Source organism: Arachis ipaensis, chromosome B8 (genome assembly GCF_059453495.1).
Source record: "Arachis ipaensis isolate K30076 ecotype BB chromosome B8, ASM5945349v1, whole genome shotgun sequence".
NCBI classification, from domain to species: domain Eukaryota; kingdom Viridiplantae; phylum Streptophyta; class Magnoliopsida; order Fabales; family Fabaceae; genus Arachis; species Arachis ipaensis.
In genome coordinates this window covers 7,047,997-7,075,827 of record NC_142443.1, presented here as the reverse complement: position 1 = coordinate 7,075,827, position 27,831 = coordinate 7,047,997, and the positions used below count along the sequence as shown (strand labels likewise).

General features: G+C 35.2%; 4 protein-coding genes and 1 pseudogene across 8 annotated transcripts; 4 read left to right on the top strand and 1 right to left on the bottom strand.

Moving 5' to 3' along the window:
- Positions 1-254: 254 nt before the first annotated feature.
- On the top strand, positions 255-5,429 carry IQD5 (IQ-domain 5). 4 transcript variants are annotated; one of them, XM_016315125.3, is made up of 7 exons: positions 255-446; positions 1,667-1,789; positions 1,859-2,098; positions 2,437-2,664; positions 3,065-3,178; positions 3,715-4,177; positions 4,777-5,429. In XM_016315125.3, exons 2-7 carry the CDS (start codon positions 1,706-1,708, stop codon positions 4,929-4,931), a joined length of 1,284 nt encoding a protein of 427 aa, XP_016170611.1. In that variant the 5' UTR covers positions 255-446; positions 1,667-1,705; the 3' UTR covers positions 4,932-5,429. The 4 variants fall into 4 exon arrangements, with proteins under 4 accessions (XP_016170611.1, XP_016170608.1, XP_016170609.1 ...); XM_016315122.3 differs by having other exon boundaries at positions 4,774-5,429; XM_016315123.3 differs by having other exon boundaries at positions 273-446; positions 1,647-1,789; positions 4,774-5,429.
- Positions 5,430-6,479: 1,050 nt separating this feature from the next.
- Positions 6,480-9,611, top strand: LOC107613450 (Core-2/I-branching beta-1,6-N-acetylglucosaminyltransferase family protein). The gene is made up of 2 exons (XM_016315453.3): positions 6,480-8,078; positions 8,962-9,611. The coding sequence occupies exon 1, from the start codon at positions 6,981-6,983 to the stop codon at positions 8,073-8,075; it is 1,095 nt and encodes a 364-aa protein (XP_016170939.1). The 5' UTR covers positions 6,480-6,980; the 3' UTR covers positions 8,076-8,078; positions 8,962-9,611.
- Positions 9,612-14,201: 4,590 nt separating this feature from the next.
- LOC148547095 (uncharacterized) lies at positions 14,202-16,165 on the top strand (annotated as a pseudogene).
- Positions 16,166-20,796: 4,631 nt separating this feature from the next.
- Positions 20,797-24,117, bottom strand: LOC107613104 (protein SUPPRESSOR OF PPI1 LOCUS 2, chloroplastic). The gene is made up of 11 exons (XM_016314961.3): positions 23,833-24,117; positions 23,665-23,731; positions 23,543-23,578; positions 23,247-23,391; positions 22,899-23,057; positions 22,689-22,759; positions 22,521-22,599; positions 22,299-22,414; positions 22,038-22,185; positions 21,867-21,936; positions 20,797-21,397 (listed from the first exon to the last, which is right to left on the bottom strand). Exons 1-11 carry the CDS (start codon positions 23,864-23,866, stop codon positions 21,240-21,242), a joined length of 1,083 nt encoding a protein of 360 aa, XP_016170447.1. The 5' UTR covers positions 23,867-24,117; the 3' UTR covers positions 20,797-21,239.
- A 60-nt stretch (positions 24,118-24,177) lies between these two features.
- EMB2820 (Cytidine/deoxycytidylate deaminase family protein) lies at positions 24,178-27,752 on the top strand. 2 transcript variants are annotated; one of them, XM_016314959.3, is made up of 9 exons: positions 24,178-24,417; positions 24,522-24,573; positions 24,745-24,818; positions 24,909-25,030; positions 25,498-25,580; positions 25,694-25,790; positions 25,976-26,437; positions 26,901-27,016; positions 27,346-27,752. In XM_016314959.3, exons 1-9 carry the CDS (start codon positions 24,336-24,338, stop codon positions 27,536-27,538), a joined length of 1,281 nt encoding a protein of 426 aa, XP_016170445.1. In that variant the 5' UTR covers positions 24,178-24,335; the 3' UTR covers positions 27,539-27,752. The 2 variants fall into 2 exon arrangements, with proteins under 2 accessions (XP_016170445.1, XP_016170446.1); XM_016314960.3 differs by having other exon boundaries at positions 24,197-24,417; positions 24,909-25,008; positions 25,694-25,785.
- The last annotated feature ends 79 nt before the right edge of the window (positions 27,753-27,831 follow it).

The window sequence follows — 27,831 nt, the reverse complement described above, 5'->3', positions numbered from 1 at the left end:
ATTTTTATTATGTATAAAATTATTTTCATATATTATATATTGGATTCGATGAGAATTTAAAATATCTTATATTTAATTAGACATTAGGTATAACAAGATTAATAAATAAATTATACTTAAAAAATAATTTAAAGAAACAACAAATTAGTATTATTCTAAATAAATTTTTATTGATTTCTTACATTATTTATTTATTTATTATTATTATTATTATTATTATTATTATTATTATTATTATTATTATATCTTTTTTCACATCAAAACAAAACACTACCTTAGCTTGAGCTCTGTCCACTCCCAAGTTCAGATAGAAATCCTCTCAAGCGGTGGCGAGTGATAACTCGGGATCGGCATTTGACTCTCTTGACTCAGTAACGATTCAACCTTTCTTCTCTTCTCCGAGGACGAGTTCACTCAGTTACAGCTTCTCTCCCTATGAACTTCAGGTGATTTTTGCTTCAATTCTGCGATCTAGGGATCTACACGAACTTTTTATTGTCTTCTTCCTTTTCCGCTCTTCAGATTCAAAATTTAATTGAACTTAGTTTGTTTTAAAGTAAACCAAATCTATCTGTCGCGGATGTGATTAATGAACAACCTGTTAATTGTAGTTACCATTTTACTTACATGTCATAATCTCGATTGATGAAATTTGTACCAATACCTGTCGCTTTTATGATCCGTTTTCTCTGCTTCGTGTTTCCTGTAATAATTCAAGTTTATAAAATTACGATTACTTGCACTGTTGCACATGGATTTGGAAAAAGTACACAGTTCTTTTCACCTTCCTTTTTTCCTTTTTTTTTTGTTTAGCTGGGATTACTATTATTTTTTTTTTTTTTGTTTATGATTGGATGTTGTCTCTGCAGTGTGTTTAACAGCTAATTGTATTTTTGTTCTTGGTATAAATTATCAAAGGCTTTGGTTCCATGTTACTTACGATAATGTTTTGAGCACATATTTAGCATTATTCCTATATTGTAGTGTAGTGTAGAGTTCTTCATAGCATTTGGCTATTTCGGGTTCCTGTTATCATGGCATTGAGAGAATACCTTGTGTGTTTTGATTAACAAATTATGCACCATTCTTTATAGCACCAAATTTTGTTTTTGATATTGGAGCTGTTCAACCCGTGAGTGCCATGTTTTGTACATATAGTCCTCGTCTTATACAAGGATAATGTCTTGATAAAATATTGTTTAGGTTTGAGTCCAACGGTGAAAAGGAAAAAGACAACTAGTCATTTCACAAGGTGCATTTTCACCTTATGTTTAGCTACCTTGTTTGCCTTCAACTTAAATGATTCTGTTTTCCTGTATTAATCATGCTTTTCCGTGATTCGAAACTGCTTATGATTACTTAAAACTTAAAATAAAAGCAATGTTCTTTTGGTTTATCTTATCTAGTGAATTGCTAGCATTTTGGAAAAAAAATCCAAGAATACAGACCAATATAGATTATGAAGCTTCAAAGGAAGGTGTATTACAGTGATAGGATTAAATAAGTTGTAATTTGCATATAGATGTTTTCACTTAAGCTTGTACTTTGACAGTTTGCTACCTGCTTCATCATTTCCATAGCTTATAGTTGAATATGATCATTAAGATTGTATATGAATTATGATCAACTGATTTTTCGTTAACTAGGTCATGTAACACTTTTCCAGGCTTGCACTCGATCGAGATAAATTGAATTTTCACTGACAATGGGTGTCTCAGGGAAATGGATTAGATCATTGATTGGTCTAAAGAAGTCTGAAAAGGCAGAGTCTTCTGAGAAGGACCGAAATGTGAGTATCTCTTTCATCCTCTCTCTCTCTCCTTCTTATTCCTAAGCTTTCCTTTTTCTCAATGATCAGAAGGTTGGCAAGTATCGGCATCAAAGAAAGCATTCGATTGAATTTGATAATGGTAAACTTCAAAATGAGCTTGATGATGATGTGACTCTGCCTATCAGAGATGATAATGATCGTTCAAACTCCGATGTCCATTATTCACCTTCTACTTCTCAACAAGCTCTTGATACTGCACATAATCACCAAATAATGAGGGAAGAATGGGCTGCCATTCGCATTCAAACAGCATTTCGAGGATTCCTGGTAATTTTTCTATATCAAATTGGCTTATCTTATCACAAATAAACTGAATTCTTTTGAATTCTTTAAGTAACAGACAAGAAGAAGGAAAGAACTGAATTGTTTGTTTATTATTATTTTTTTTATATGCCTGTAATATACATTCTGAAATTTGTTGAATTAAAAACAATACTGTATAGTGGTTGAATAGAAGTGACTTATATCTACCTATTTATCTTGCTTCACATCTATTTGGAGGGTTGGTGTTTTGTCTTTACTTTATGGCTTAGTAATATTCTATTAAGAATCTTACTTATGTCGCCAACAACTTCAACCGAGCTGGAACTTGTTGTATGTATCAGGCCAGAAGAGCACTAAGAGCTTTGAAAGGATTGGTAAGGCTTCAGGCCCTTGTAAGAGGCCATGCAGTAAGAAAACAAGCTGCAATAACATTGCGTTGCATGCAAGCTTTGGTGAGGGTTCAGGCTCGTGTTCGGGCAAGGCGTGTCCGCTTGGCATTGGAGAGTCAGAATGAACAACAGAAAGTTCAGCAGCAGCTTGCAAATGAAGCTCGTGTTCGAGAAATAGAAGTAAGGACTAAGGAGCACTACTCTTAAAATGATGTTGCTTTGTCAAATATCTATCTCCTTCATTGTTTTTGGTTTAAATTATTATATCCATTCACCATGGAGATCAGGAGATGGGTAGTTCAATTGTTTTGATTAATATTTAGGAATGAGGATCTGCCTTCTCCCTTTGTGGTCCTCATTCACAAGCCCAATTGCAAATTTTCAATCATTCATTTGACCTTACATGATATAGTCGTTTATATCAAATGGTTTGTTGGCATCTTCTGGGTACTCTGTCATTCTTGTATGTCTAATTTAATTGAATTCCAGTTTCCTTGTTATCATTTCTGTCCAAGAAACCTTTTAATAATGGCAAATAGCAGCTAAGATTCCATGTTATAATCGTAATTGTGCAATACAGGAAGGCTGGTGTGACAGTGTGGGATCTGTAGAAGAAATCCAAGCTAAAATATTGAAGAGGCAGGAGGCTGCAGCTAAACGTGAGAGAGCCATGGCATATGCTCTAGCTCATCAGGTAAAGATCCATTGAGCATGTTGAATTATGCAGGCAGTAGACATCATACTCAAAATTTTCTTCAACTTGCATGTACAAAATTCTGAAATCAAGAGAGAATCATTAAAAATACCAATCCAGCTCAAATCCTTGCTGTATTTAAGCTATTCTCAGTCATATGACACTAGTGATTGCTTATTTTATCCTATGAAATTTTGGATTCAAGCTGAGTTCTTAAAGCATTATTTAAGAGGTTCTTGGGTAATTTAGATCTCTGTTTTATGTCTAGTTACATCTTGAACACAACTTTGCATATAAAATTATCTATATGACTTACAAGTACTAAGCACAAGATATATTTCTGAACCAACCAATTTAAACATAATTTTATAAACATTAAACAGTAAACCCCTAGAAGTAAAATGACTGCATAACTGTTGTTCAATAATTTCCCCGTCATTTGATCACTGGCTTTGTATTGTCTCATCCATTTCCATTTTGTATTCTTTGATCTGCATGCTCTGGGTAATATATTTATAGTTTTTCCTCCTTGACAGTGGCAGGCAGGATCAAGACACCAGGCTGCTTCATCTGGATTTGAACCAGATAAAAGTAGCTGGGGCTGGAATTGGTTGGAAAGATGGATGGCTGTTCGTCCTTGGGAGAACCGTTTTGTTGACACTAATCTAAGGGAGGGAGCAGTGGTACATGAAAATGGAGCAATGGATGGAAAAAATGGAACCAGTGCTAACAGCAAACAAATTCCGTCAAACAATCATCAAAAACCTGCAAGTCAGAAAGCTGGACCGATTCTTTCCGATGGCTGTGGTTCTTCACCTGGTAAGTCAGCAGGCTTGCAGGAAGTAGTGAACATTCAGGCTGTTAAGCCAAATGGTGAAAATGCTATTGAAGAAGCCAATTCAAAACCCAGGATTGGGTCAAGATCTCGTAGTAATCCAAAGGAGAGAACCTCACAAGGAGATAAGCAGGCCAAAAAACGATTATCTCTGCCTAACAGCGGTGAGTTTGTTACCCTTCTCTGCATTTTTGTCCTTTCCTGTACACTGGGGATCAGACTGCGCCTTTACAAGAGGCTGGAAAAAGAAAAAAAAAAAACTATTGGGTGGAATAATTGCATTCCACTTCAGCCAGTTCTTTCACTTTTAGAAGAGTAATGCTCCAAAGGACCCACAACTAGGTGACCATATAGTCTTCATTTACAAATGTAGGGCAACATTGTAGAAGACAGATGATATATCTTGGAAAAATGTGTATACCTGTTTTGGCACTCATTAATTTACAAGTATTAGACATCTCTGCTGAAGATTCATACTATTTGTACCCCACATTATAGGTTGAAAAATTCCTGCCTTTGTTAATCTATTCTCCTAAAATGTTACTTAGGAATAAGGTTATCTACTTGCCAAGTCGTGTTGCATCATTCAAATTTGTAGAGTAAATTAGTTTGCATTTTTTATTGCATACTTCATGTAAATATCATATTTGTTCTAAAATTCTTTGTAGATATTAGCAGAATGAGCAATGCCAAAATCCATTTTGCAATTATGTTAGGATAGGAACAGCCATTTCTAAATCCTATTTCTGATTGACATTAGCAGGGGGAGGTCCTGGGGCTCAAACAGCAAGACATCCTAATAGAACAAATGTCAAAGGAACACTCAGCGCACAAAAGCTCGGTAGGGATAAACCTAAGGTCAATGGAAGAGGGGATGTAAATCTTACTCAGCCAGTTCCACAGCATGCAGGTATGTAGTTTCAAGAATCCCAAGAGGAACTGCTCCATTTGTTCATTGGGACATGTCCAGTTTTTGGTCTGTACATATAAAAGCCAAGCATTGAGTGGTTACTTGCAATCGTCACTTACCAAAAATTCCTTCATGAAGAAGACTTTGATGTGGCTGTTCGATTTTGATGATATAGGCTTCTGTTATGATGAGAATAAGATATTTCCGGTTGATTCACGTCTTTGTTGTAATTATTCGGTATTTATTGTTCAGCTACGTGATAATGTGGTGGTGTATTTATGCTCAAATGTATTCCTTTCAGTGTGGGTTGCCTTCCATATATTACTGTGGTTAAGCTGTTGTTGTATTCTTCTGTTAGCTTGGAACACAAGGCATATACTTAAGTGGAGTTAGTTGAGTTAATTGCATGAACTTTTGCCTCCTTTCAAGTTTCAAACCGAAGTGCTTCATCTATGTAATAGTCAAATTAGTAGTGTTTGAGAGTTTGAATGAATGGGTTGCCCTAAGATGACTACAGTTCGTTTTATTTATTTATTTATTATTGTTATTATTATTATTATGTTCAAATCTTAAGAACGCTAACAAATGAGCATGAAATTTAATTTGGTGATATATGCAGATTTTGGTTCTCTAGGTAGTCAATTTCTGTACAATAACTATATAGTGTTTTTATAGGGAAAAAATTAGTTTCATCAGAGTTACGAGTGTTTGGGGAAACAAATGAAATCACCGTATAATAGAAGGCTGATATTTTTATGTTGAGAAATAGTCTACAAGTAGTATTTGAAAGTTATAATGACAAGTAGAAGTTGATTATTTCGACGATTTTGTAAAATTGATTTCAGGGATTATATATGAAATAATGCATCCATTAATTTATCATTTTTTAAATTTTATTATACAATTTTTTTCCTAAAGAAGAATTTGGTAAAATTTCTTTTTAATTAATATATAAATAGATGAGTATTAAGATGATCTTTCCAGTTTCCAAGAACACACTATTTGTGTTGACAGTGCATTGCTTGTCATCTCAGAAGGTAGGATGGGTTGATGCTCTCCACGTTCAGATCTAATCTTTTTTGGGATGATGCCTGCTCTTACCCTCTTCAAAGTCAACACATCAAGCTGTCACTCTGAGTTATGTTTATTAATTACCTAACCTTCTTGTTAATGTTTTTTTCAACCTTTTATATTTTCTTTGTTACTGCTAGTCTGCTACTACTAGATTCTTATCGTTATTGTTAGCTTACTAAGGAGGAAACAAAGTTATCGATAATACCGATCAATCCTGTTTGTAATGTTTTGTTTTTGCCGCCTGTGATTGCCAGGTTACAGCTACACACACACAATGCATCTATTTTATCGAATTTAATCAGTGATTAGAATTTAAATTACTCAAACAGAAATAAACGGCGTTAGTGTTGGAGTTAGTGAGTGAGTGAGGACTGATGAGGCGCCAACCTCACTGACTCCACCGTCAGTTAGGGAGCTTTTTCCAACCAAAATAGAAAACCCCCTAACCCCCCTTGTACCCACTACCCACCTTCCACCCCCCTAACCAAAATCCAAACCCAAATAACAATTAATTAATTAATTTCTTAATCCAAATTCTTCTCTCTCTCTCTCTCTCTCTCTCTCTCTCAGCTCAACAAAGGTTAAGTCTCTCTCATCATCTTCGTTTCAAGTCTCAAGCCTCTTTCTCTCACTATATTATCCTCTTCTTCCTCACTCTGTTTACTCCTGAAAACAGCACAACAAGCATTCTCAGTCACACACACACACACACACACACTCTCTCTCTCTCTCCCAAAACTCAACCCTAAAATCGAAATCGATATCTCAGTTCCACACCCCATTGCTCCACAATTCCAAAATTCAAATCTTTCCCACATTTCCACTCACCCAATACCTTTACCTGAGTTTCTACTCACATTGACAAAATTCCAGACCACTCACAATCCCCGGTTTCACCCTCGCCACCGCAACCATCACCATCACCACGGCTCCACCACCACCACCACCTCCACCACCACCAATTGAGGCTGACACCAACCTCAATGTTGTCATCCCCATTCATCATCGCCTTCTCCCTCCTCCTCTCCCTTCCAATCCTCTTCTTCCTCGCACCACGAATCCTCCCTCCCCGTCACCTCAGTCCGCCCATTCCCGACTCCGACGAGATCGACGACGCCGCCCTCTTCCGCCGTGCAATCTCCCTCTCCCACCACCCCAACCAACCTTCTAGAACCTTCCACCTCTCCACAAAGAAGAACCCTTCTTTCAAAATCGCGTTCCTCTTCCTCACAAACACCGACATCCAATTCGCTTCCTTATGGGATCGCTTCTTTCACAACCAACCAACCAACCTTTACAACATCTACGTTCACGCAGACCCAACCGTGAACATCACGCGCCCCGATTCCGGCGTTTTCCACAACCGCTTCATTCCTTCCAAGAAAACCTACCGCGCTTCACCCACTCTCATCTCCGCCACGCGCCGGCTCCTCGCCACCGCGATCCTTGACGACCCTGCCAACGCATACTTCGCCGTCCTATCTCAGCACTGCATCCCTCTCCACTCGTTCCGCTACGTCTACCGCTCCCTCTTCGTCTCCAAAACCTTCGACAAATCCGAACCCGAACCTGAATCCGAACCGGGGATCCGAACCAAATACCGGAGTTTCATCGAGATCATCTCAAAGACGCCGAGGATGTGGAAGCGGTACGTGGCAAGAGGAAGGTACGCGATGATGCCGGAGGTTCCGTTCGAGAAGTTCCGGGTCGGATCGCAGTTCTTCACTCTGACCCGAAAACACGCTCTGCTTATAATCGCGGATCGGAAGCTATGGAAGAAGTTCAAGTTGCCGTGTTACAGAGAAGATGAGTGCTACCCTGAGGAGCACTATTTTCCAACTCTCTTGTCAATGGCGGATCCTGATGGTTGCACAAAATACACGCTAACGAGGGTGAATTGGACTGGCACTGTTAATGGGCACCCATATACTTATCGGAGCTCCGAGGTGTCTCCGGAGCTGATCGGGCGGCTGAGGGAGTCGGAGAACTCCGAATCGTACCTATTTGCGAGGAAGTTTAGCCCTGATTGCTTGAAACCGTTGATGCGCATAGCAAAATCGGTTCTTTTCAAGGATTGAAAGGTAATGACTAACAAGAATGCATGTTGTCGTTGTTCTGTGTGATTTGTTGTTTTTTAATATGTTTTTGCTGAATTTTGTGGTTTTATTTTGGGATTGGTGCAATGTCGATTGTGGAGTGGCATAAAGTTTTGAAATTTGTGTGCAATACTGCATTTCTAAATGCTTCCATTCTTCAATGTTTAAGTGATTTTGTTTTAGTTCCTCAATTAGTACTCATGTTTGTATGTTTTTTTAAGTACTTGCTGGTATTTCTCGTGGTTTATTCATTCAATACTAAGGAGTAAGGAGCTTTTCTTTTAGTTTCACATTTTGGTAAATTGGAGAAGAGAACCTTTACTTACAGGACTATAGGTCATAACGGTTTTTTTCCCCTAAGAAGCATTTCTCGCATTACTGAAACCTAAAGCAAATGAGAAACTTGGAGGGAAATTCAAGAGTAGTTCGTTGCTTTCTTTTTTTAAACCATATACATAAGTGCATTTAAGTCGATTGTTGTTATATTGGGAATTGATTTTTATTACTATGTATGGAATGTACAATTGTTATGGACATTTGTGATGTTTGTAGTTGTGGTCTTGTAGACATGTTTCATGATGTGCAAAAGGTTTGTGGCATCTTTTATTCATTTTGAAGTTGTGATTTTTGAGTGTCAAAATATGCTCCTAGTTCCAATTACTTTGTTGGTACCCGAAGTTCACATTTTTTCATTTGGAATGTCAAAATATGCTCTTTAGTTCAATCAATGACTAGGTACTTTGTTGGAAACCATTTTTCTGGGTACATTTTTTCAGTTTGCTCTACCTACAAAGCTAAAAAAAGAGGCACTTTTTTTTTTTAAGATTCTGCAGATGAGCTAACATGGTTCAATCAAATTGATTCTCAGGTTGAAAAGTTGATAGAAGATATTTATGGCTAAAACCAAGTTGCTGTTGCAATACCTAGCTCCATTGGAAGGTATATGGCTTGAAGAGGCATAAACAGCCCACAACCAATATACCTTGAACTCTCAAGATAAAGAGAGAAGTGTCTTGAGTCTTGAGATAAGTTTAGAGTTGTGTGTACTCATTTGCACTAGATATTGTGTCGACTTATTCATCAATAGCCTAGATAGGTGTAGGTCCCATTAAAGCTCCATTTGCTGGAATGATAAATGAGTCGACACAGTGTGAGGAATCAGAATCAAAATGAAGAAAGGAAACGAAGAGGCACCTGCACGAGTCAAGGAAAGAGATGCAGGTGCTAATGCTATAGTCAAGTGTATTATTCATCTGGTGTATGTGTAATTGTTGCCGTAGAAGATTGTGTTAGGTAGTTTTGTAAGGTTTCTCTCCCTCTTTCGTGAATGATCTTGTACATATGAGCCTGTCTATTAAGCACAAACCATTGATGAAGAAATGATCCACATAGAGTGTTCTACTTTTGGATCAATTCCAGTGCTGTTGCCTAAACACGAGGCAACAGTGGCTGCATGGTGATACAACATTATATATAATACTGAAATGAAAGGAAAAGCGAAGTCTACAGATTCCCCAATTGATCCATCTCTATGCGCTCTTTTGATCTCTTCCTGTTTTCTGATTCCATAGGAGTAGGACTCATCCTATTTAGCTTTTGTCTCTTTTTGGTTTTTTCTATTGGTCTGTGATCCCTTTCCTTTGTTCAAAATATCAGATAGTGGCTCCAAGCCTCCAAGTAGAGAAAAAAAAGTAGAGAAAAAGGGATCATGTTGCAAATCTTATTTATGGTATCATATTCTGATTTCTGAGGCCAGGCGACATCGGAATCTGTGGTAAGTGGTGAGTTTAATAATTCAACAAAAGATTTATGTTATGTCATCAATGCTTGATTAAGACTAAAATGACCTTAGCTTGCACTAATGAAGTAGGATTTTCTACTCATGAAATCCTCACTGATATAAAACTATAAAAAGGACTGTTTTGAGATGAAATGAAAAACAAAGACATGAGTTTTTATATTTGATATTATGGCATTGAAAATGACGTGCATGAGCAATGAGTATAATAAATAGTTGGTTTACACCAAATTAAATTGAAATTGGAACAAACAATTTTAAAAGTAATTTATTATGTGAAAAATAATTTAGTATAATTTTCAAATTATTTTGTAATAATTTGGTACAACTTGAATTTGTTGAAAAAGTTGCCCATAAAAGCGACAAGTGTGAAGAGTGGTATGGTGTCGGTGGCTAAGGGGAGGGTCAAGGGTGGGTCCCATAAGTACCAAGTTAGGACAAAGAAAAGTCTAACCCCCTTTGTTTGCTTTCCCCATAATGTTCCTCCACACACCATCACACTTGGCCTCAATTTTATTATTTGAGAAAATGATACTCTTCTCTCCTACAATATATAATAATGTTTTTCTTTTTTTATTTTAAAAAAAATATATATATATATATATATTTTACACGAATTAAATAATATCTATTTTAGTCTATTTAATTAAAAAAATGTTAATAATTTTTATTATAATTATATATTAGTAATAATAATATAAAATATATTATTAATATAATAAATTTAATTGATTTTTAATATTTTAACTTTTTATAAAATATTTAATTTAAATTTTTTATATATTTCATGATTAATAATAAAATATTAAAAATAAGTAAAATTTATTACTTTAGCCATAAATATATTGTTATTATTACATAATATAAAATATTTTAACATTTTACAAAAATATTTAATCTAAAATTTTTATTTATTTCATGATTAATGATAACAAGTTAAAAATAAATAAAATACATTATAATAGTAAATTTATTTTATACTATAATAATGTTAATAATAATATAAAATATATTATTATTAATGTAATAAATGTTTAATTATTTTTAATATTTTTTATTAATCATAAAATATATAAAAAAATTTTAATTAAATATTTTTATAATAAGTTAAAATATTAGAAATAAATAAAAGCTATTACAATAATTATAAATATATATTTTTTTCCTTTTCTGCAGAGTTTTATTGTTTTCTTTTTATATAATTTTTTACTTTTTGCAGTTTTATTTAATAATTTAACTTTTTTTTTCACATCAAAAACTCATGCAATATATATTTTAGGTAAATATTTATGGTGATTGCTATGGTGCCTAAAAATGTTTGCTTAACTTATCAAAAAAGATTAAAAATTAATATTTAATTTTAAAAGTATAAAAGTAAATAATTGTTAAATATTCAAAAATTGTCATAAAAAGTAAGTTAGACAAAAGTTAGATACCAAGTTATAGGCACTATAGAATTTTTCAATATTTATATATAAAAATAATTATCATTAATTTATATATAAAAATGATTATTAAAAAATATTTTAATAAAAAAAATTAAATTGTATGTTATTTAACTCTTGCAAAAAAAGAGTGTTATTTAGACATTTTATAGAAAAGAAAAGTGTAATTTTCTCTTATTATTTAGTAGTCAAAGTGTTAGAGGTTTTTTATTTATTTAACTAAAAAAATATTTTTTAATTTATATAAAACATAATAAATTTATATTGTGCGTATTATTATGACATTAGAATTTCATCTAAATATCTTTAATATTGCAAATAGAAATATCACTTTGATGTTAATTTTTATTCCTTTTTAATTACTCCATTTGTTCTTAATTAATCATTGGAATTTCAATTGATTTGCTACTTATTTTTTGCCTTTAAAACTGTGATAACAAGAATTTTAGATTTTAAAAGATTCATATCTTTTTTAATAATAAAAATTATCTGTCAACTTAATTTATTAATATTTTTCTTCTTTTAATTTGTGGTAGTCACATTCTGAAACTGGACCAAAATCTGGTACAACTAAAAATTTATGAAGGGCACATTTGAATCTGTTGTTGGAGTTGGGTGAAGTTAGGATGATGAAAGTGTCTAATCACATAGGAGTAACAAACAAGGTGTTTATAAATAATAATAGAGTATCATTTTAATTACAATCATTTTAAGCATGTTAATGATCAACGAGACAGTAATGAGGAAGTTGAACTTCTAAAATGAGACTTAAACTCTTAATATTTATTTTTTCAGAAATTAAAATAAGTCATTTCTATTGTTGATCTTGCAAAAAATTACAAGGCAAACAAAAGAGCGTCCACTCAATGTAATAGTATGGGATAATCCTCCAATTTTACAGGTCAAGAATTAAAAATTTGTCATTAGGTAATAAATTGTTGTATACAGTAGATGAGATTTAAACTCTTATCACTTGTTTAAATGGACAAATAAGTTGATCACTCAATCAAATTAAGTTAGTTATAATTTTTCAATTATAATAAAATTTCTACCAATACCCTCTTCATCTTATCAATCAATGGGTCTACTCAATCTAATAGTATGAATATTATAGATTATCTTTTACTTAACATGATAATCTAAATTGGCAATAGTTTAATCACATATTAGTTTTACAATGATTAATACACATAAAAAACTTGCAATGTTTATTTTAACGTGGAAACTCAGTTGCAGTCGACTTCACGTGAAGTTGATACTTGAGAGTCGTTAGATAAAAATTCAGTCAAATCAGTCAAATCATCTAACGGCTCTCAGTATCAACTTTACGTGAAGTCAACTTCACTTGAGTTTTCACGTTACTTTAATCAGCTCTCAATAAAAATAAAATTAAATGAAAGTTAAGTAAGTTGTTACCACCAAATTTTGACATTCATTCCTTGATCTACTTGAACAATTTATCTAGATGTTGAATTTTTAAAAAAAAAAAATTGTGGATGTCATCAAGACATCAATGCATTAAACGTGGTGACCATCTTAAAATAATATAATGACCAAGCGCACATCAAGATCTACAAAATTGGTTTTATTATTTATAAGAAAAAGAAAATGGGTAAGGAATAAAGTTGATTTATCTTTAGGCGAGTTTTTGCGTTATGTTCCCTTGAATTGGAAGAAATGTAGACGCTATAGGCTATAGCACATGTGCTCTTCACTTTCCTCCAAGCACAAGCATACAATAGTATATAAAAATAGGGCACATAAAAAATTAATTATTTATATAAAATATATATTGAAAATGTTGAAATTATATATACATAAGACGTAACATTTTGATAAACATCAACTTATATATATAAAGAAACAAGACTTGAGACAGTTATACATTTAATCATTGAATCATAGTTGACACTAAATATATATTCTAACCACCTAAAGCCGTGAATACGCGTCCTACATAGAAACCTGGCTTGTTTCTGGTGGCTGGTATGCATAACAATGTGGAGATTTTTTTTATATTTTTAATTTATATAACATGTATGGTTATTAAGTATATTAAGATAAATTTTTATTCATTTATGTCATATCTAAATCGTATACTTTTGTCTATTATATAATAAGTTAAATAATTCATAAATGAGAATACCACGAATTTAATTAGAGTATTTATGATAAAAAAAATAATACTTCAAATAGGTCTCCAAAAAATTCACGTTTAAACAGATTTGTTTCCAACGAAATTTAACTAAAATTGTGTTCCTAACTTTTTTAGCTATACACCAGATACGTCCCCACACCAGGTTCAGCCGATCAGGTCTAAGGTTGACGTCATACGTGGAGGTAACCTGGCTGACGTGTCGAGTTAAGAGTGACGCGTCACGTCGAGGACAGTTTGGTCTCTGTGCTTGCAGGACAAAACGACGTCGTGTTGGGGCACAGGAGAACGACGTCATTTTTTAAGGGACAAATAGGTCCTCGCGATGGAGGGCAATGCAACCAAATGACGCCGTTTTATTTGGGGGCCAATTTGATATACAAGTCTCTTCATATTCAATTGTTTGGTGAAATTACTCCATACCCCCATTAGCTCTGTTAGGTTTTACGAAGAAAATCCTTCCATACCTCCATCAACATTGTGCATACTCATTGTTCTGTCCATACTCGTTGGTGACATTGATCGTGAAAGTGGTTGTGAAGGCAGTTGGTTCAACACCCAACTGATCAAGGTCAGTGAAACGTTTTTTTTACTTGATTGTTTTTGAATTTCTGATTTTGGTTGTATGCATTGTCGTGGATAGTTGTAGTGATTAGCAATATTGGATATAATAGAAAATGAGTTGTACTTGTTTATTTGTTGGCATTTAGATGTCGAAAGATGTGGTTCCAGTGTTTCATCATGGTGGAAGCTTTGTTCGAGATAACAAAGGTGTCTTGGTGTACATTAATGGGAATGTGGAAAGATTTCTCCCAATGAATGTTGACCTCATTTGTTTCTTTGACTTGAAGAAATTTTTTCTAGACTTGGGATACCATGATTATAAAGCTATGTACTGGTATGATCCCACATCTGAAACTCTGGAGTCTGGTCTACACTCTATTCATGGAGATAAAGAAATCAGAGCCTTACAGAAGAATAAAATACAGAATGAGGATACAGATGAATTTTACATATATTTTGACCATCCAGTACTGGAAGGGGTGGAGGAGATATTATCTGATTCTGATGAGGGTGCTGCGGAGGTAGTGGTTGAAGATGCTGGGTTGGACAATGATGCAGACATTGAGAGTAGTTCTAGTGATGATGATGGGTATGAATCTACAGAAGATGAGCCATATAAGCCCCCACCCTCAAGTTATGGTTTTTCTGATTCAAGTGAAGATGAGGAGTATTAAAAAAAATAGTGGAACGAAAGGGAGAAAATGTGATAAGGGAAAGAAAAAAACTACAATGAAAGCTTCAAAGCCAAATGTCAATGTTACCAGAGGTTCCAAGGCTAAGACCCAAGGTAAAAAGACAGGGTATAAAGATGGATGTGCTGTAAATGGTAGAAGTGGACCTGAAGTGAGGAAGAAGGGTGATGGTGGGCCAAGGGCAGTTGGGCCTGACAGTGTTGAACCAAGCCCAAATGACAATAATGGGCCTCATGAGGTTAATGGAACTGAGCCTAGGAAACCTTCAACCTTTGCAGAGGAGATTGGAGTGGAGCCAAGGGATGAGTCAGATATTGATTTTGAGTATGAGTCAGAGGCCTTCTTGACTCCTCCAGACTCAAGTGATGATGGGGGTGAGGGATTTAATTGGCCTCAATATGATCCAAATGCAGAATTTGGAGAAGTTCAATTTCAATTGAGGATGGAGTTTGAGACTTTAGACCAGTTCAAAAAGACTCTAAAGGACTATACTATAGCTGAAGGCAGAAGAATATTTTACATCAAGAATGATAAGAGGCGGGTGAGAGCAGCATGTGTTCATGGAGGGTTTATGGCTGGAAAGGAGATACAGAAGGATAAGGCCAAAGTAAGACTAAGAGCTAAGAGAGAAGCTAAGGCAAAAGAGGGTGGATCAAATGGAGGCGAAGAGGAGAATGCAGTTGATGACATTCCAGCTGTAGCCAATTCTACTCAAGCTAACCCTGATCAAAATGCTAGCAAGCCAGGGTTTGAGGCAGTAGGTGATAAAAAACAAAATGCTAGCAAGCTAGGGTCTGAGGCAGTAGGTGATAAAGAACAACATGAGAAGAATGACTGTCCTTGGATTATTTACTGTGCTAGGAACTCTAGGTCTGGGGGCTACCAGATTAAGACCTTTATTCCTGTGCATAATTGTGGTAGAGAGTTTGAAAGCAACATGGTCGATCAAAATTGGGTTGCGGAAAAGTTGTCAAAAAAGACTTCTAAGTCAGCCAAGGCTAACCCATGCAGAGGCTTGGGATCATATAAAAATTGATTATAATGTGATAATTAGTGATAAGATGTTGTACAGAAGTTTGAAGATAGCAAGAGAAAAGTATGTTGGTAATAAGAAGGCTCAATATGGGAAGCTTAGAGATTACCTACAAAAACTACACAGAAGCAATCATGGTTCAACTGCTCTGTTAGCAGTGGAGCCAATTCCCCAGTCCCCTCTACTATTTGACAAGTTGTATGTGTGCTTGGATGCTTGTAAAAAGGGGTTTAGGACTGGTTGTCGACCGTTGATAGGATTAGACGGGTGCTTCCTGAAGGGTTATTACGGAGGACAATTGCTGTCGGCGGTAGCACAAGATGCCAACAATCACTTTTATGTGATTGCATACGCAGTGGTTGCTAATGAGACTAAAGAAAGCTGAAAATAGTTTTTAGACTTGTTACAAAATGATTTAGGCCCTGCTGCAGTTGAAGGGTGGAACTTCATCAGTGATCAGCAAAAGGTAAATGCTAGTTTTGGCTACTTTTTTTTTACTATTATATTAAATTTACTCTTTAATTTAGTTATAACACACTTCAATTTTGTATAGGGTCTGATGCCGGCGATGAAGGAGGTTATGCCGAATTCCCATCACAGGAACTATGTTAGGCATATATGAAAGAATTTCACCAATAAGTACAAGAGCAAGCAGTTGAAGAATGTCATCTGTGCTTGTGCTAAAAGCAGTACGAAAGCAGAGTTCAGAGAGCACATGAATAGACTAAAGACGGTGAACCAGGATGCATGGGTTTACCTTGCAAAATTTGACCCAACATGCTGGACAAAATCACATTTTAGTAACTGGCCGAAGCTAGATAACATCACCAACAATATGACAGAAGTGTGGAATGCCAAGATAGTACACTACAGAAGAAAACCCATTTTGACAATGCTGAAAGAGTTGAGATGCTACATCATGAGGAGGATGACCCAGCATAAGAGAATTTTGAGCACCTACACAAGCATAGTGGCACCAGTGCAACAAAAGATGATGGATGACATCATGAAAGAATGCAAATACTGGACTGCTCAATGGACTAGTGATGATGCCAAACAAATTTTTGAGGTGCAATATCACATAAAGAAATTGGGGGTGGATCTAGAAAACAGTACATGTTCTTGTAACATGTGGCAACTTACAGGTAATGGTTATATTTTCCTTGGATTAATTTCTTAATTAGTGCTCCATTGGAATTTTCTGGGTTGTCTTAAAGGATATTTTCTATGGTGTGCTTAACATGCTGTTGGGTTTAAAATTCTGATATATTTATCATATATTAATTACAACTCCAATTTACATGAGACACCAAAGATCCCTTGTGTGCATGCAATAGCTGCAATTGGCAGAAGAGGAGATAGACCAGAGGGATATGTCCATCAATGGCTGAAGATGGATGTATTTAGGGCTATCTATGCTCACTCCATAAGCCCTATCAACAGTGAGAAATATTGGGATAAATCTTGAGTAGTTAGTTCCGTACCCCCCAAAATTAAGAGACCAATTGGGCGTCCTGTGAAGCGAAGGAGACCTGATGCAGTGGAAGACGGCCCTGATGGGACAAAGGCCAAGAAGACCTTCAGAGTTACATACTCCAAGTGTGGAGAAATTGGTCACAATTCCAAAACATGCAAAGGGGCACCCCAGCAAGGATAATCTTCAAAGGGCAAAGGAAAGAAGAAGCAAGCCCAGCCATAGTATGAGATGAATATTTCTCAATCAGCCCCGTTATCTCAGGTAACATCTATTGCATTAGTTTTCACTTGCAGAGTCTTAGTTTGCACATTAGTTGTGGTGTAGACTATTGCCCCTGTACGTGGGGACCTATTTGCACCATAAATATTATTCTATAGGGAACTAATTGTCTTATAAATTATTATTTGGGTACTTAACTACCTTATAATTGGTCATACAAAATGAAGGATCTGTAGAAGGTAGCATACAACCTCTTAATCCTGCCTCTCATGAGACTCAAACTGAAAATCCTCCCTCACAAGCCACAACTAATGTCTCAAGCAAACCCAAAGTATGCTACTTGTAATTAGATTAATGTGTATGTTTGAAATTTGTAAAAAATATACTCATAACAATCTTGTAAATTCTAGGCTCAGTAACCGTTCAGACGTCCAAAGCAAACAATTAGGAGGCCCCAGGTACAGGGGAGTGTCGGTGTAGATACGACTGTAGCTACCACCAGTCAGGCAGTATCTGAAATGTTTAAATTCATCCCAACACCGGGATTGAACCAATATAAGAAGAAATTACCCTTTTAAGAATCAGTGTGCAACTTATTATAAACACCATATTTTGTTATGTTTGAGAAAATAGAACCTCTTTGTTTGGTTTGTTTTGTTTTGGTGTTCTCTGTGTTTAAGACAACAGACCTTTTGTTTAGTTTGGTTTGCTTTTGGTGTATGTTGAAGGAAACAGACCTTTGTTTTGTTTCATTTGAGTTATGTTGCTACTAAATCAAATTACTTGTGTAGTTACAATATTGTGAATATCAGTTACTTCACCCTTTTGATATATGGTTGCAACAACCCAAAAGCAATATATTTCTTTTATCCTATTTGACCACAATTGAGTTAATCAATATAATGCATGTCCATCTAATATCTATCTAACCATGAATACACATTTCAATACAATAACTTGATTATTAACATAGAATCCAGTTTGCCTAAACAGCCACCACAAATATACAAAACACAACCACACCTATCAATGCACCACATATTACACCCCTAAGAAAGTCGAAAATATTATGCTTCTTCACAAATTGGTTATCCTCATCTTTCTTCCACAACAAATTCTCCAATTGCTTCACTCTGTCTTCCAAGCCATCGTTCAAACTTACAACACCTTCATCACCTGCACCAGTGTCCACAGAAGCCAATCTATATCCTTCGACTACATCCTCCATCGCATACCCAAAAATCTCATCAAACCATGCAAAAAATTCACAATAACCTTGCTTCTCTTACAATCACAACAACAACATGGGAAACAATTTTACAGACCCATGGCAATTATCACACATGACACAACAAAAATACTCTCCAATACCTTGAAATAAGGACAACCAAAAAACAACCTATTCGGATTTTCTGTCGTGCGCGACCTGCATATGACAGCTAATGTCCTGCAAAATCACTTGGGATGTTCTCCTTTTCTCAGTCGACCCCTCCCGAATCCAGTCGTCTCACTGTCAGCACTCAACTCGCCAGTAATACTTCTTCCACATTGTCTCCGACTTCCAGTTGACGTCGTCCCTCCACTAGCCATAATCAATTCCAGCAACCATCATCAACTACACAACCTAATTTTAATTTGGCCCCCAAATCAAACGGCATCGTTTGGTTACATTACCCTCCATCGCCGGGACCTATTTGTCCCTTGAAAAACGAAATCGTTCTCCTGTGCCCCAACACGACGTCGTTTTGTCCTGTAAGCACAGAGACCAAACTGTCCTCGACGTGACGCGTCACTCTTAACCCGACATGTTAGCCAGGTTACTTCCACGTAGGACGTCAACCTTAGACCTGACTGGCTGAACCTGGTGTAGGGACATATCTGGTGTATAGCTAAGAAGGTCAAGAACAAAATTTTAGTTAAATTTCGTTGGGGACAAATTTGTCTAAACATAAATTTCTTGAGGACCTATTTAGGGTATTACTAAAAAAAATACATGTTAATATTTGAGTTAAAGTTGAACCGTAATCAACCATAATTTGAACTCAATTTTCATTATTGGAACTTGAGTTTAATTGGCTCACTTCCACCACTAGTCTTTTGCACACGCCACTGATTTCTCGATCCTCACTTCATGTAAATAATCAAATTAAATTACTTATTTGTTAATAAAAGAAAATAAAAAAAAAGAAATCTACAGTGACAAATAAAAATATTATTTATACATTAAAATTAATTATTAAAATTAGTTATTAATACATTTATGTATAAATATATATAGTTTAATTTATTTTTTTATGTATTTATATTTCAATATATATTTTATACTAATAACTAATAATAAGAGCTGATTTTAGTGTACACATAATATAGTTGAATTAATAATTGATGCTTAATGTTTTAATGATGTCTCATCTTGGATACTTCAGCCAATGACAGAGCTAACCCGACAACTTTGACGAGCATGTTTTATCAAATTTCTTTAGTGTTCACGTGACACTGGAATTTATTATTTATTAATTAACTATGATAAATGGGTTACAACTTAGAAATTAGATTTGACACAAAGTCAATATATCATTGTTAGTTTGTTACCATCACTTTCGGAATAATTTATTTATAAATGATTAAATTGAAGGCAGATGATTCACGTACAGGCAGCGGTACAGCAGAACCTTTCTGGTTTCGAATCTTGTTTGTTTTGTTGGAATCTCCATTTATGAATAAACAAACATTGGTAATCACAATATTATGAACTCTTTGAATTGATGAGGCACATTTTTTTTTTCTTTTAATGGGAGAGCTGAATTTTATTATCAAAGATCTAATTATTACAAGATAAAAATATTAACTCTGCAGATACGATCCTGCTTAAACAAATATTTAATTTCAGTTAATACCCTAATTTCTATTATTTTGCAGTAACTTTTGTATTTTTGTTTTGGTCATGACAGTAACTTCTGTTAAACTTCAGCTAGGTGAGATACCTTTCTTAATGGGCCAGATGTCTTGGTCTATTAAAGATTTTATAGGCCCAATAAAATCCTAATGTATTAAAGGGCCCAAAAAATATAAATAGAAGAAGTAAGTCACTGAATTTTTGTTGGTTGATAAAATGGTTATGTAACAATGTCACTACTAATCGTTTTTTTGTGTCATTTCAGATGTTGGTTATAGCCATATGATTATATGAATTACGAAAGACTATAAAACTACTACAAACTCTTTTTTTTGTTGCCACCTTAATTAACTAAAATTGTAACTAAATTACAAAATATCTACAAGATCTGAGGGTTAATTGTCTGCTTATGTGCTGAGATTCATGTATAAGAATATAATTCTATCTACCATTAGCTTGAGAGCAATTTACAGTAAATAATATGTACTCATTTATCCAAAACCAAATTAAAAAACATGCCATCAGAATTTCAACTATCATGAATTGTGTGAAAAAGAATGAAAAATATACTTCTAAGCTAGAAATATACTCCTTCAGGTTCCAAATAACTATCAACTTGGACAAAGTGGCAAATTAGTTAATAAATGAAATCTGGATATACTGTGTTCATTGAGTTTCTATTGCGCCAATTTCGTCCGAGCCGACAGTTATTTAGAACCAGAAGGAATATTATTGGAGTTCATAAAACCGATGATGCCGAGAATCGACAACAAAATATTGCAGCTTCTGTGTCTTCAACAATCCATCTTCCATAGGAAATGATGAGAAATGAGAAATGACCAGTGGAAAAAAAAGAATGTATGGATCTCATGAAGCAAGGTTGCTGAGGCCAAAATAGAGAGTTCTCTGCTGAAATGCATTTATGGCATAATCGACTTGAAAGTGGCCGAACTGTGACTTAAATCGAAGTCCATATCCCACACCAACACCAGATCCTGGTTTACCCTGTCTCATTGCTGGATTTCCTGAATTTCCAAGAGATCAATGCCATGAGAGCAAGTTCAAAATCCAGTAAGGCATCATCACAAAGAAACCAAAAACGACAAACTAAATCCAAAATGGAAACCTCTCGACAACACACGCCAAAGGAGTGTGTTAAAAAAAAAAAAAAAAAAAAAACTAAATTCACGATAACTAATTTAGACATGAATGGAACTTCTATGTATTAGCTTGCACAATTTAGACATGAAATCACGAGTAGAATAACATGGGAAAAGCCTGGAATAATTCTCCTGCCACATAAAAATGTATGACTTTGAGTTCACATGTCAAATTATGGATGACTTGCTTTTTTTATAGCTTGCAGTTGTTATTACATGAACCTCTTCAAGCCAATCTTTTTCTTTTTCCTCCTCCTAAATCAAATGTCGCTTTATTATGTATTATATCAACAAGCGGACAAATAGACCTATTCTCAGCAGAATGACAACTCACCCGGTACAAGATGACCAGAGCGCAAGTCTGTTCCACAGTCCATAAAAATGGCACCTTCTAACATCTTGTTCTACAGTAAAGATGACCTCAGGGGGTTTAGTTCTAGGCACTTCAATTTAACAATAAATAGCTTATAAGAGTATAAGAGTTGCTTATAAGGCTATTGCTTACCAAAGGGAGTGTTAGTTCACTATTAGCCACCAGACAAGATCTCCCAGACCCTACTGCTCCTTCACCATACCCTCGCACACTCCCAATCCCTCCAATGGAAAATGCTTGGTAAGGAGCCATGTCACCAACAATTGAACCACCTGTAAGTCTGTCAGAAGAAACGGTAAACAGGATATCCAGAATTCTTGTTGAAATTAGGACTCATAATGTAGGAAAGACATGAAATAGTAAATATACTATTAAAATGTCATAATTACCAACCTTGTTAACAAAAATGCTGGTCCAAGTTTGATTCCTTTAGAAGCAACAAATTTAAAACGATTAAAGATTAGCCACTTGGAAAGAACTGGAATGCCTTGCTCTATTTGAAGATTAAACTGAAACAGACAAGCATCTGGTCAGCCAACAAATACACAACAATATCTTTGTAATCAATCGTATATAGATAGTAAGCAAACTGCAGATAAGAATTGATTGTATTACATGGAAAAAGCTACGATCATTTGCCTTCGTATATCGAGACTCTTGCTTTAACACTACCATACTGTCATGTGTAGTACCACTGCAAGCAATGTATATCATAAGGTCAAAATCAGTCCAACAACAGGAGAAATGAAATACTAGCTACTAGAATGTAGAATCCATTATTACCTGCAAGTCAAAGGCAACCCATCATGATCTCTACTTATCGAGTGACCATCATCGTTCAATGGACGGACATGCTACAAGATGGTTTATCATAATTAGTTTCCAATTCAACATTGTCTATTACCAAAATCAAAGAGTAATGCAACCTAAGGAAACTCATGCTACTGAGCTTTAATAACATGAATGAAAGATTCACAAAAAACCTAGCTGAACCTCAAACTTTATACTGGTTGAACTGCTCCATTTCGTACTTGCAGGTTCCTTCAAGTCCAGCCCAACCGATAATCTAGACAAATTTACACCTCCACTTCCAGAGCGGGAGAAATTGTTTATAGGTATACCATGGATACCAATCTCAGGTGAAAGAGAATGCTGAAGATGCAAAGGGCGACAACAAATAAAATTTAGAATATGCTATAACAATTTTCATCTAATTCAGTAGATTTCACATATTAACTAACTTAAAAGTTCCATTTTAGAAACTAAGCTCATTTTACAGCATGGCCTTGCATCCTTTCTCATACCATAAATAAAATTAAAGTTAACCAAAGAAAGACCAACCTGTAACACAAAAGATTGTTGAGCAAGCCATTTTGGTCGTGGCCTTCTATAGGCAACTAAGATATTTGAATCATATAAACCCTTGTCCCACGAAACATCAAGCTTCTCACTCCCACCAAATAAGTTTGGGTGCTTGATGCAGAGACTAAATCATAAAAAAAAAAAAGTTAACAAAACAGATAAATAAATTGAACCACTCATTAAACAAATAAGGGATAGCCATATACTAAATCCGATGCATAACTCAAAAGTTATCATCTTTATAACACAGAAAGCATACTGAATGAAATTCTTACCTCCCAATAACCAACGAAAGAGGACTGTCAGAACTCCTATCAGGTAAAGAAAAAAAAGGTTTTCAAATAAAACCGCTTTCATAAATTGTATACAAAATTAATAATTTGATCAGAAAACAAACCTAAGGGTAGGGAGCATCAAAGAAGCGCAAAGCTTGTGAGAAAAATCAACATGAACGTCAATCTTTGCTGCAAAAACCATTCAAATGCAGAACAAAAAGAAACACTAATCAGTTAAAAGAGTAAACTTTCCAATTTAGGGCAGATGAATAATCTTTGGAAGTTCCAACCTTTGCCAGCATGGATGCTCTTCTGAGCTCCCATCGCGTTACATATGCATCAACCATTAAATTTCGCACTAAAAAATTTATGTTACCACATCAAGTTTGAACAAAAAAAGAAACGAAGAAAAAGGCAACGTTTGACGCAAGAATGCGGCGTCGTTTTGCAATTTCTGAATTTTGGGGAAGAAGAGGATTAGAGGAAGAAGAAAGAAGAAGGCGTTCTTTGCTTCCAACCTCTGTTATCCCTTTTGCTTCTCCACACTCCACCACTGAACGCCACAAGCATTGCACATGATACGCACGTGATACCCACTCAATATTAATGGGCCTCGTCAAAAATCAACTGGGCTTCAACCAAAAAAGTGAAAGCCCATGAAAGGAAAGTGGTTGTAGCCGTAGCCACAAGCAGAGTCGCGCCACGGCCACTCTCTGACTCCTCGAACCGGAGAATTCTCTGGCATCAGGGGTTACCGGAAACGAGTAGACACGTGGCAATAGGAGAGAAGAGGATGATGAACAAGCAATTTGGCACGTGCGAGATTGTGCATATTCCAGAGAAGGAACCGCATGACCTTCATAACCAACCCACTGGTGAAGTTTATCGAAACCCTATTTGATTTTTTGGTTCCCTCTCTTTTTGAAGCTCAAAGTTTGGTGCTTTGATTTTGGTGTGTGTTTTTTTTTTTCCTGTGCAGAGTTTGTTTTTGCTTCAGCTATTGACCCACAGAATGCAAACCACATTGTTAGGTTAGCACCTCTTAAAGCATACTAGCATTTTGGTTTTGGTTTGCTTGTTTGGAAGCTTAAATTTTGAATTTTGTTGCTTCTATCAATAAAAGTGTGGATTTTTTTTTATGCATGTGGAGTTGTGTGCTTTGTAAACTAACCTGTTGGGAGATGTTTGAATTTCATTGTTAGGCGTCTGAATCAAATAGCACCGTTAGAAAATCTCCGGCATGTCAAACGAATTCAGAAGAAAGTACTAGAAAGAGGTATGGTGGTATTTCATGTTTTATAATTGCTTTATTCTTCGTTATTGTGTGAAGTGAGTGGCTTGTGGTGACACTTAGAATATTTGACAGGACAAGTACAGTTATCAGTGATCTTGTGTGCAGCATCTGAAGGTGACAATCAATTGGATAGTGTGCCGCCTGCTCTCCAGGAATTGATTAGTTCCTTTCAGTTGAGTCCTTTTATCACAAAAGTGGGTGTTCTTTTATTTTTTCTCTTTTCCTAGTTAATGCTTGCTCATATTATGTTTTGATCTTTGGTTATTTGTATGATGATATCAATTTCAAAGTGTTTATGATGGTTTTTTTTTTTTTTAATCTGAGTTTTATATTCAGGTAGTAGCATTTTGTTCTCCCTTTTTTAGTATTCTATAACTTGCTAACTAAATCACGAAATGTAAAAGAAAGGGAAAATCCTCAACATTTGAAATCAATTATATGAATGAAGTTTTGGTTTTGTCGTGTTTGATAACTGCAAGCTCCAGGACCTACTTTATTTTGTGGCTATCCCATATTTTTTCAGATACACTATTAATGAAGAGATGTTTTGATTAATTGAAGATATTGTTGAGAGTTTTGGTTAGAATCCCCTGGATTCTTCATTTTTGTTCATTTTACATCAGTTAGTTTGTACAATAAACTTGGATTTAATTGTTATTAGGTCTGCAAATATGCTGCAACATCAAAAGAAGAGTGGCAAGAGCAATGTAAAATTTGGCCAACCTCATATCATCCAAGGACTTAGTAGGCTTTATATTCTTATTCTACAGTTCTTCATTTATCACAGTGTAAAATCCTTTCTTATATGAGAATAAACTGATTTCTTCTTTGTGTTTGCTTGGCATTTTGAATTGCAGTAACATTGATGGTATTACTGGGTTTAGCGACGAAAACTCAGAATGCATTTTTAAGTTTATGCAATCAGCTATGGAGTTGGCAACTTCTGATGGTGTGGTAAATATGCATTTTTTTTCCGCTGTTCATATATTTGTACTCAAGAAATAATTTACTTGCACCTGGCTGTACTGGCTTAACTTCAGTTTCTTTTCTCTGATAATTTTTACCACATAATTGGTTGAGCTATTCTTAGTAATGTCTAGCTTTTCTGTTAATACTTACCCGAAATTCAATCTGTTTAGGTAGTCAATGCTGCAGTCATAGTGGATCCTTCAGCTAAGCAAATAATTTCAAGGGCACGCGATCAGGTTTTTGCTTGGAGCCCTAACAAAGAAAACAGTAGCATCGACTCCAGTTGCAATAGAAAGTCAGAATTCTCTAGTTCTGATGTTATTTCCAATAACTTTGCAACACATGAGTCATTTCAAGTTAATGAATCAAACAAGCAACTCAAACAACCATATACAGGTGTTGCATGTTTATATCCTTGGCAATGGGCTAAGCAGCAATTGCATTCACAGAGTTCATATTATTGCCACCCTTTGCGGCATGCTGCCATGGTGGCTGTAGAATCATCGGCTGCAAGGGATAGATATCTTTTCCCCAGCGAGGAAAATAATGGAGAAAAACCTTTGGAACTGGATCACGAGAATCCTTCTTCTACTAGCTCTCCCGCAAAGAGACAGAAAACTGTTTGCACTGCTGTAAGTACACCTATATCTATGTCTGGTACTATATCTATTTAAAAACCAGATATAGCTGCCAATCTTTATGAAGTGTTAACTATTTGAAATATCCAAAACAATAAGAACATCTTTTACTTGAGCCGTAAAATTTTTTATTTTCATCACACTTGCCTTATGACCTTAATGAACTGTGGAATTTGTGGATTATGTATCATATCAAGTTTGCAATTCGTTTGGATAGGTGATATAGCACAGACACAGATTGCCATGGAGGCAGAACCATGCATTTACTTGAAACTTATATAAATTTGTCATTTGTCTATAATCTAGATCATAGCGAGGCATCTCATACCAACCTCAACATTGATAATATGAAAATATGCATTACATATGCAATGTCATTAGCTTGATCATTTTTTTTTGTCGTTTGAGCATGTTCTTTTGAAAGAAGTATTTAGGTATTGCATTATGGAATTTTCAGGTTGAGAATGATGATGATCAATTGAAAGCTCGAAGTCAGAGTTCCAATCAGCTGTTAGAACGACCTTACTTGTGCACTGGATATGACATCTATCTTGTTTGGGAACCATGCACAATGTAAGCTTATAAACAAGATCATGTTCTACCTTTGAACCACTCTGTCACTTTCTTGAGATTGTTTGAAGTTGTAGTTCTTCTTATTTGCTCAGGCATGTAATTTGTCAAATATAGATTTCCACCATTGATTGAATACATTGTTAATGAATTTCTAGAAATTCATAGAGGCTAGCACTATAGTATATTCTCCCTTTTATCTTGAATACCCTTTGCATCATAGAAATGAGAGAAACTCTAGGATTCACCTTTTGGCGAGTTTCAGTTTCTGTTGGTTGAAACACGTGTTATGGTTCGTTTTTCTGACACATTCGCTGCCACTGTAATGTCAGGTGTGCTATGGCCCTAGTCCATCAAAGAATCAGGAGGATATTCTATGCTTTCCCCAACCGGAACGCCGGCGCCCTGGGAAGTGTTCACAGATTACAAGGAGAGAAGAGTTTAAATCATCATTATGCTGTTTTCAGGGTTTTGTTACCTGAAGAAGCCCTCCATAAATGTCATACTGAAGTCCCTCAGACATAGATCATGCAATGGAATAGTGAAGACATGATTATGACCTACCTTCAAATTATCATGAAGGTTTTGATCATTGTTCTATTTGAGAATGATTTATTTGAGCTAATTACCGATCTGTTACACTCTTTGGACATTTTGGTGTAGTGTAAATTTTTGCAAATGACAGCTTAGTGTAGTGATTATACTAATTAAAACATGATTAATCATTAGACTTTTGAAATAGCTCTTGGAATTCATACAAATTATTGGTTAGAATTAACGCTTAAATTATATTTTTCATAAAAGCACTGTATAAATAA

Bases quoted from the DNA above. Each gene is read 5' to 3' on its own strand.
- EMB2820 (XM_016314959.3), top strand. From the start codon at position 24,336: ATGATGAACAAGCAATTTGGCACGTGCGAGATTGTGCATATTCCAGAG. The intron at 24,819-24,908 runs GTATGGTGGTAT...AATATTTGACAG, and splicing joins GAAGAAAGTACTAGAAAGAG to GACAAGTACAGTTATCAGTG. The intron at 27,017-27,345 runs GTAAGCTTATAA...CTGTAATGTCAG, and splicing joins GTTTGGGAACCATGCACAAT to GTGTGCTATGGCCCTAGTCC.
- LOC107613104 (XM_016314961.3), bottom strand. From the start codon at position 23,866: ATGGGAGCTCAGAAGAGCATCCATGCTGGCAAAG. The intron at 23,579-23,664 runs GTTTGTTTTCTG...TTTACCTGATAG, and splicing joins TTGATGCTCCCTACCCTTAG to GAGTTCTGACAGTCCTCTTT. The intron at 22,600-22,688 runs GTAATAATGGAT...CATTGCTTGCAG, and splicing joins GGGTTGCCTTTGACTTGCAG to TGGTACTACACATGACAGTA.
- IQD5 (XM_016315122.3), top strand. From the start codon at position 1,706: ATGGGTGTCTCAGGGAAATGGATTAGATCATTGATTGGTCTAAAGAAG. The intron at 3,179-3,714 runs GTAAAGATCCAT...CCTCCTTGACAG, and splicing joins CATATGCTCTAGCTCATCAG to TGGCAGGCAGGATCAAGACA. The intron at 4,178-4,773 runs GTGAGTTTGTTA...GATTGACATTAG, and splicing joins ATTATCTCTGCCTAACAGCG to CAGGGGGAGGTCCTGGGGCT.
- LOC107613450 (XM_016315453.3), top strand. From the start codon at position 6,981: ATGTTGTCATCCCCATTCATCATCGCCTTCTCCCTCCTCCTCTCCCTT.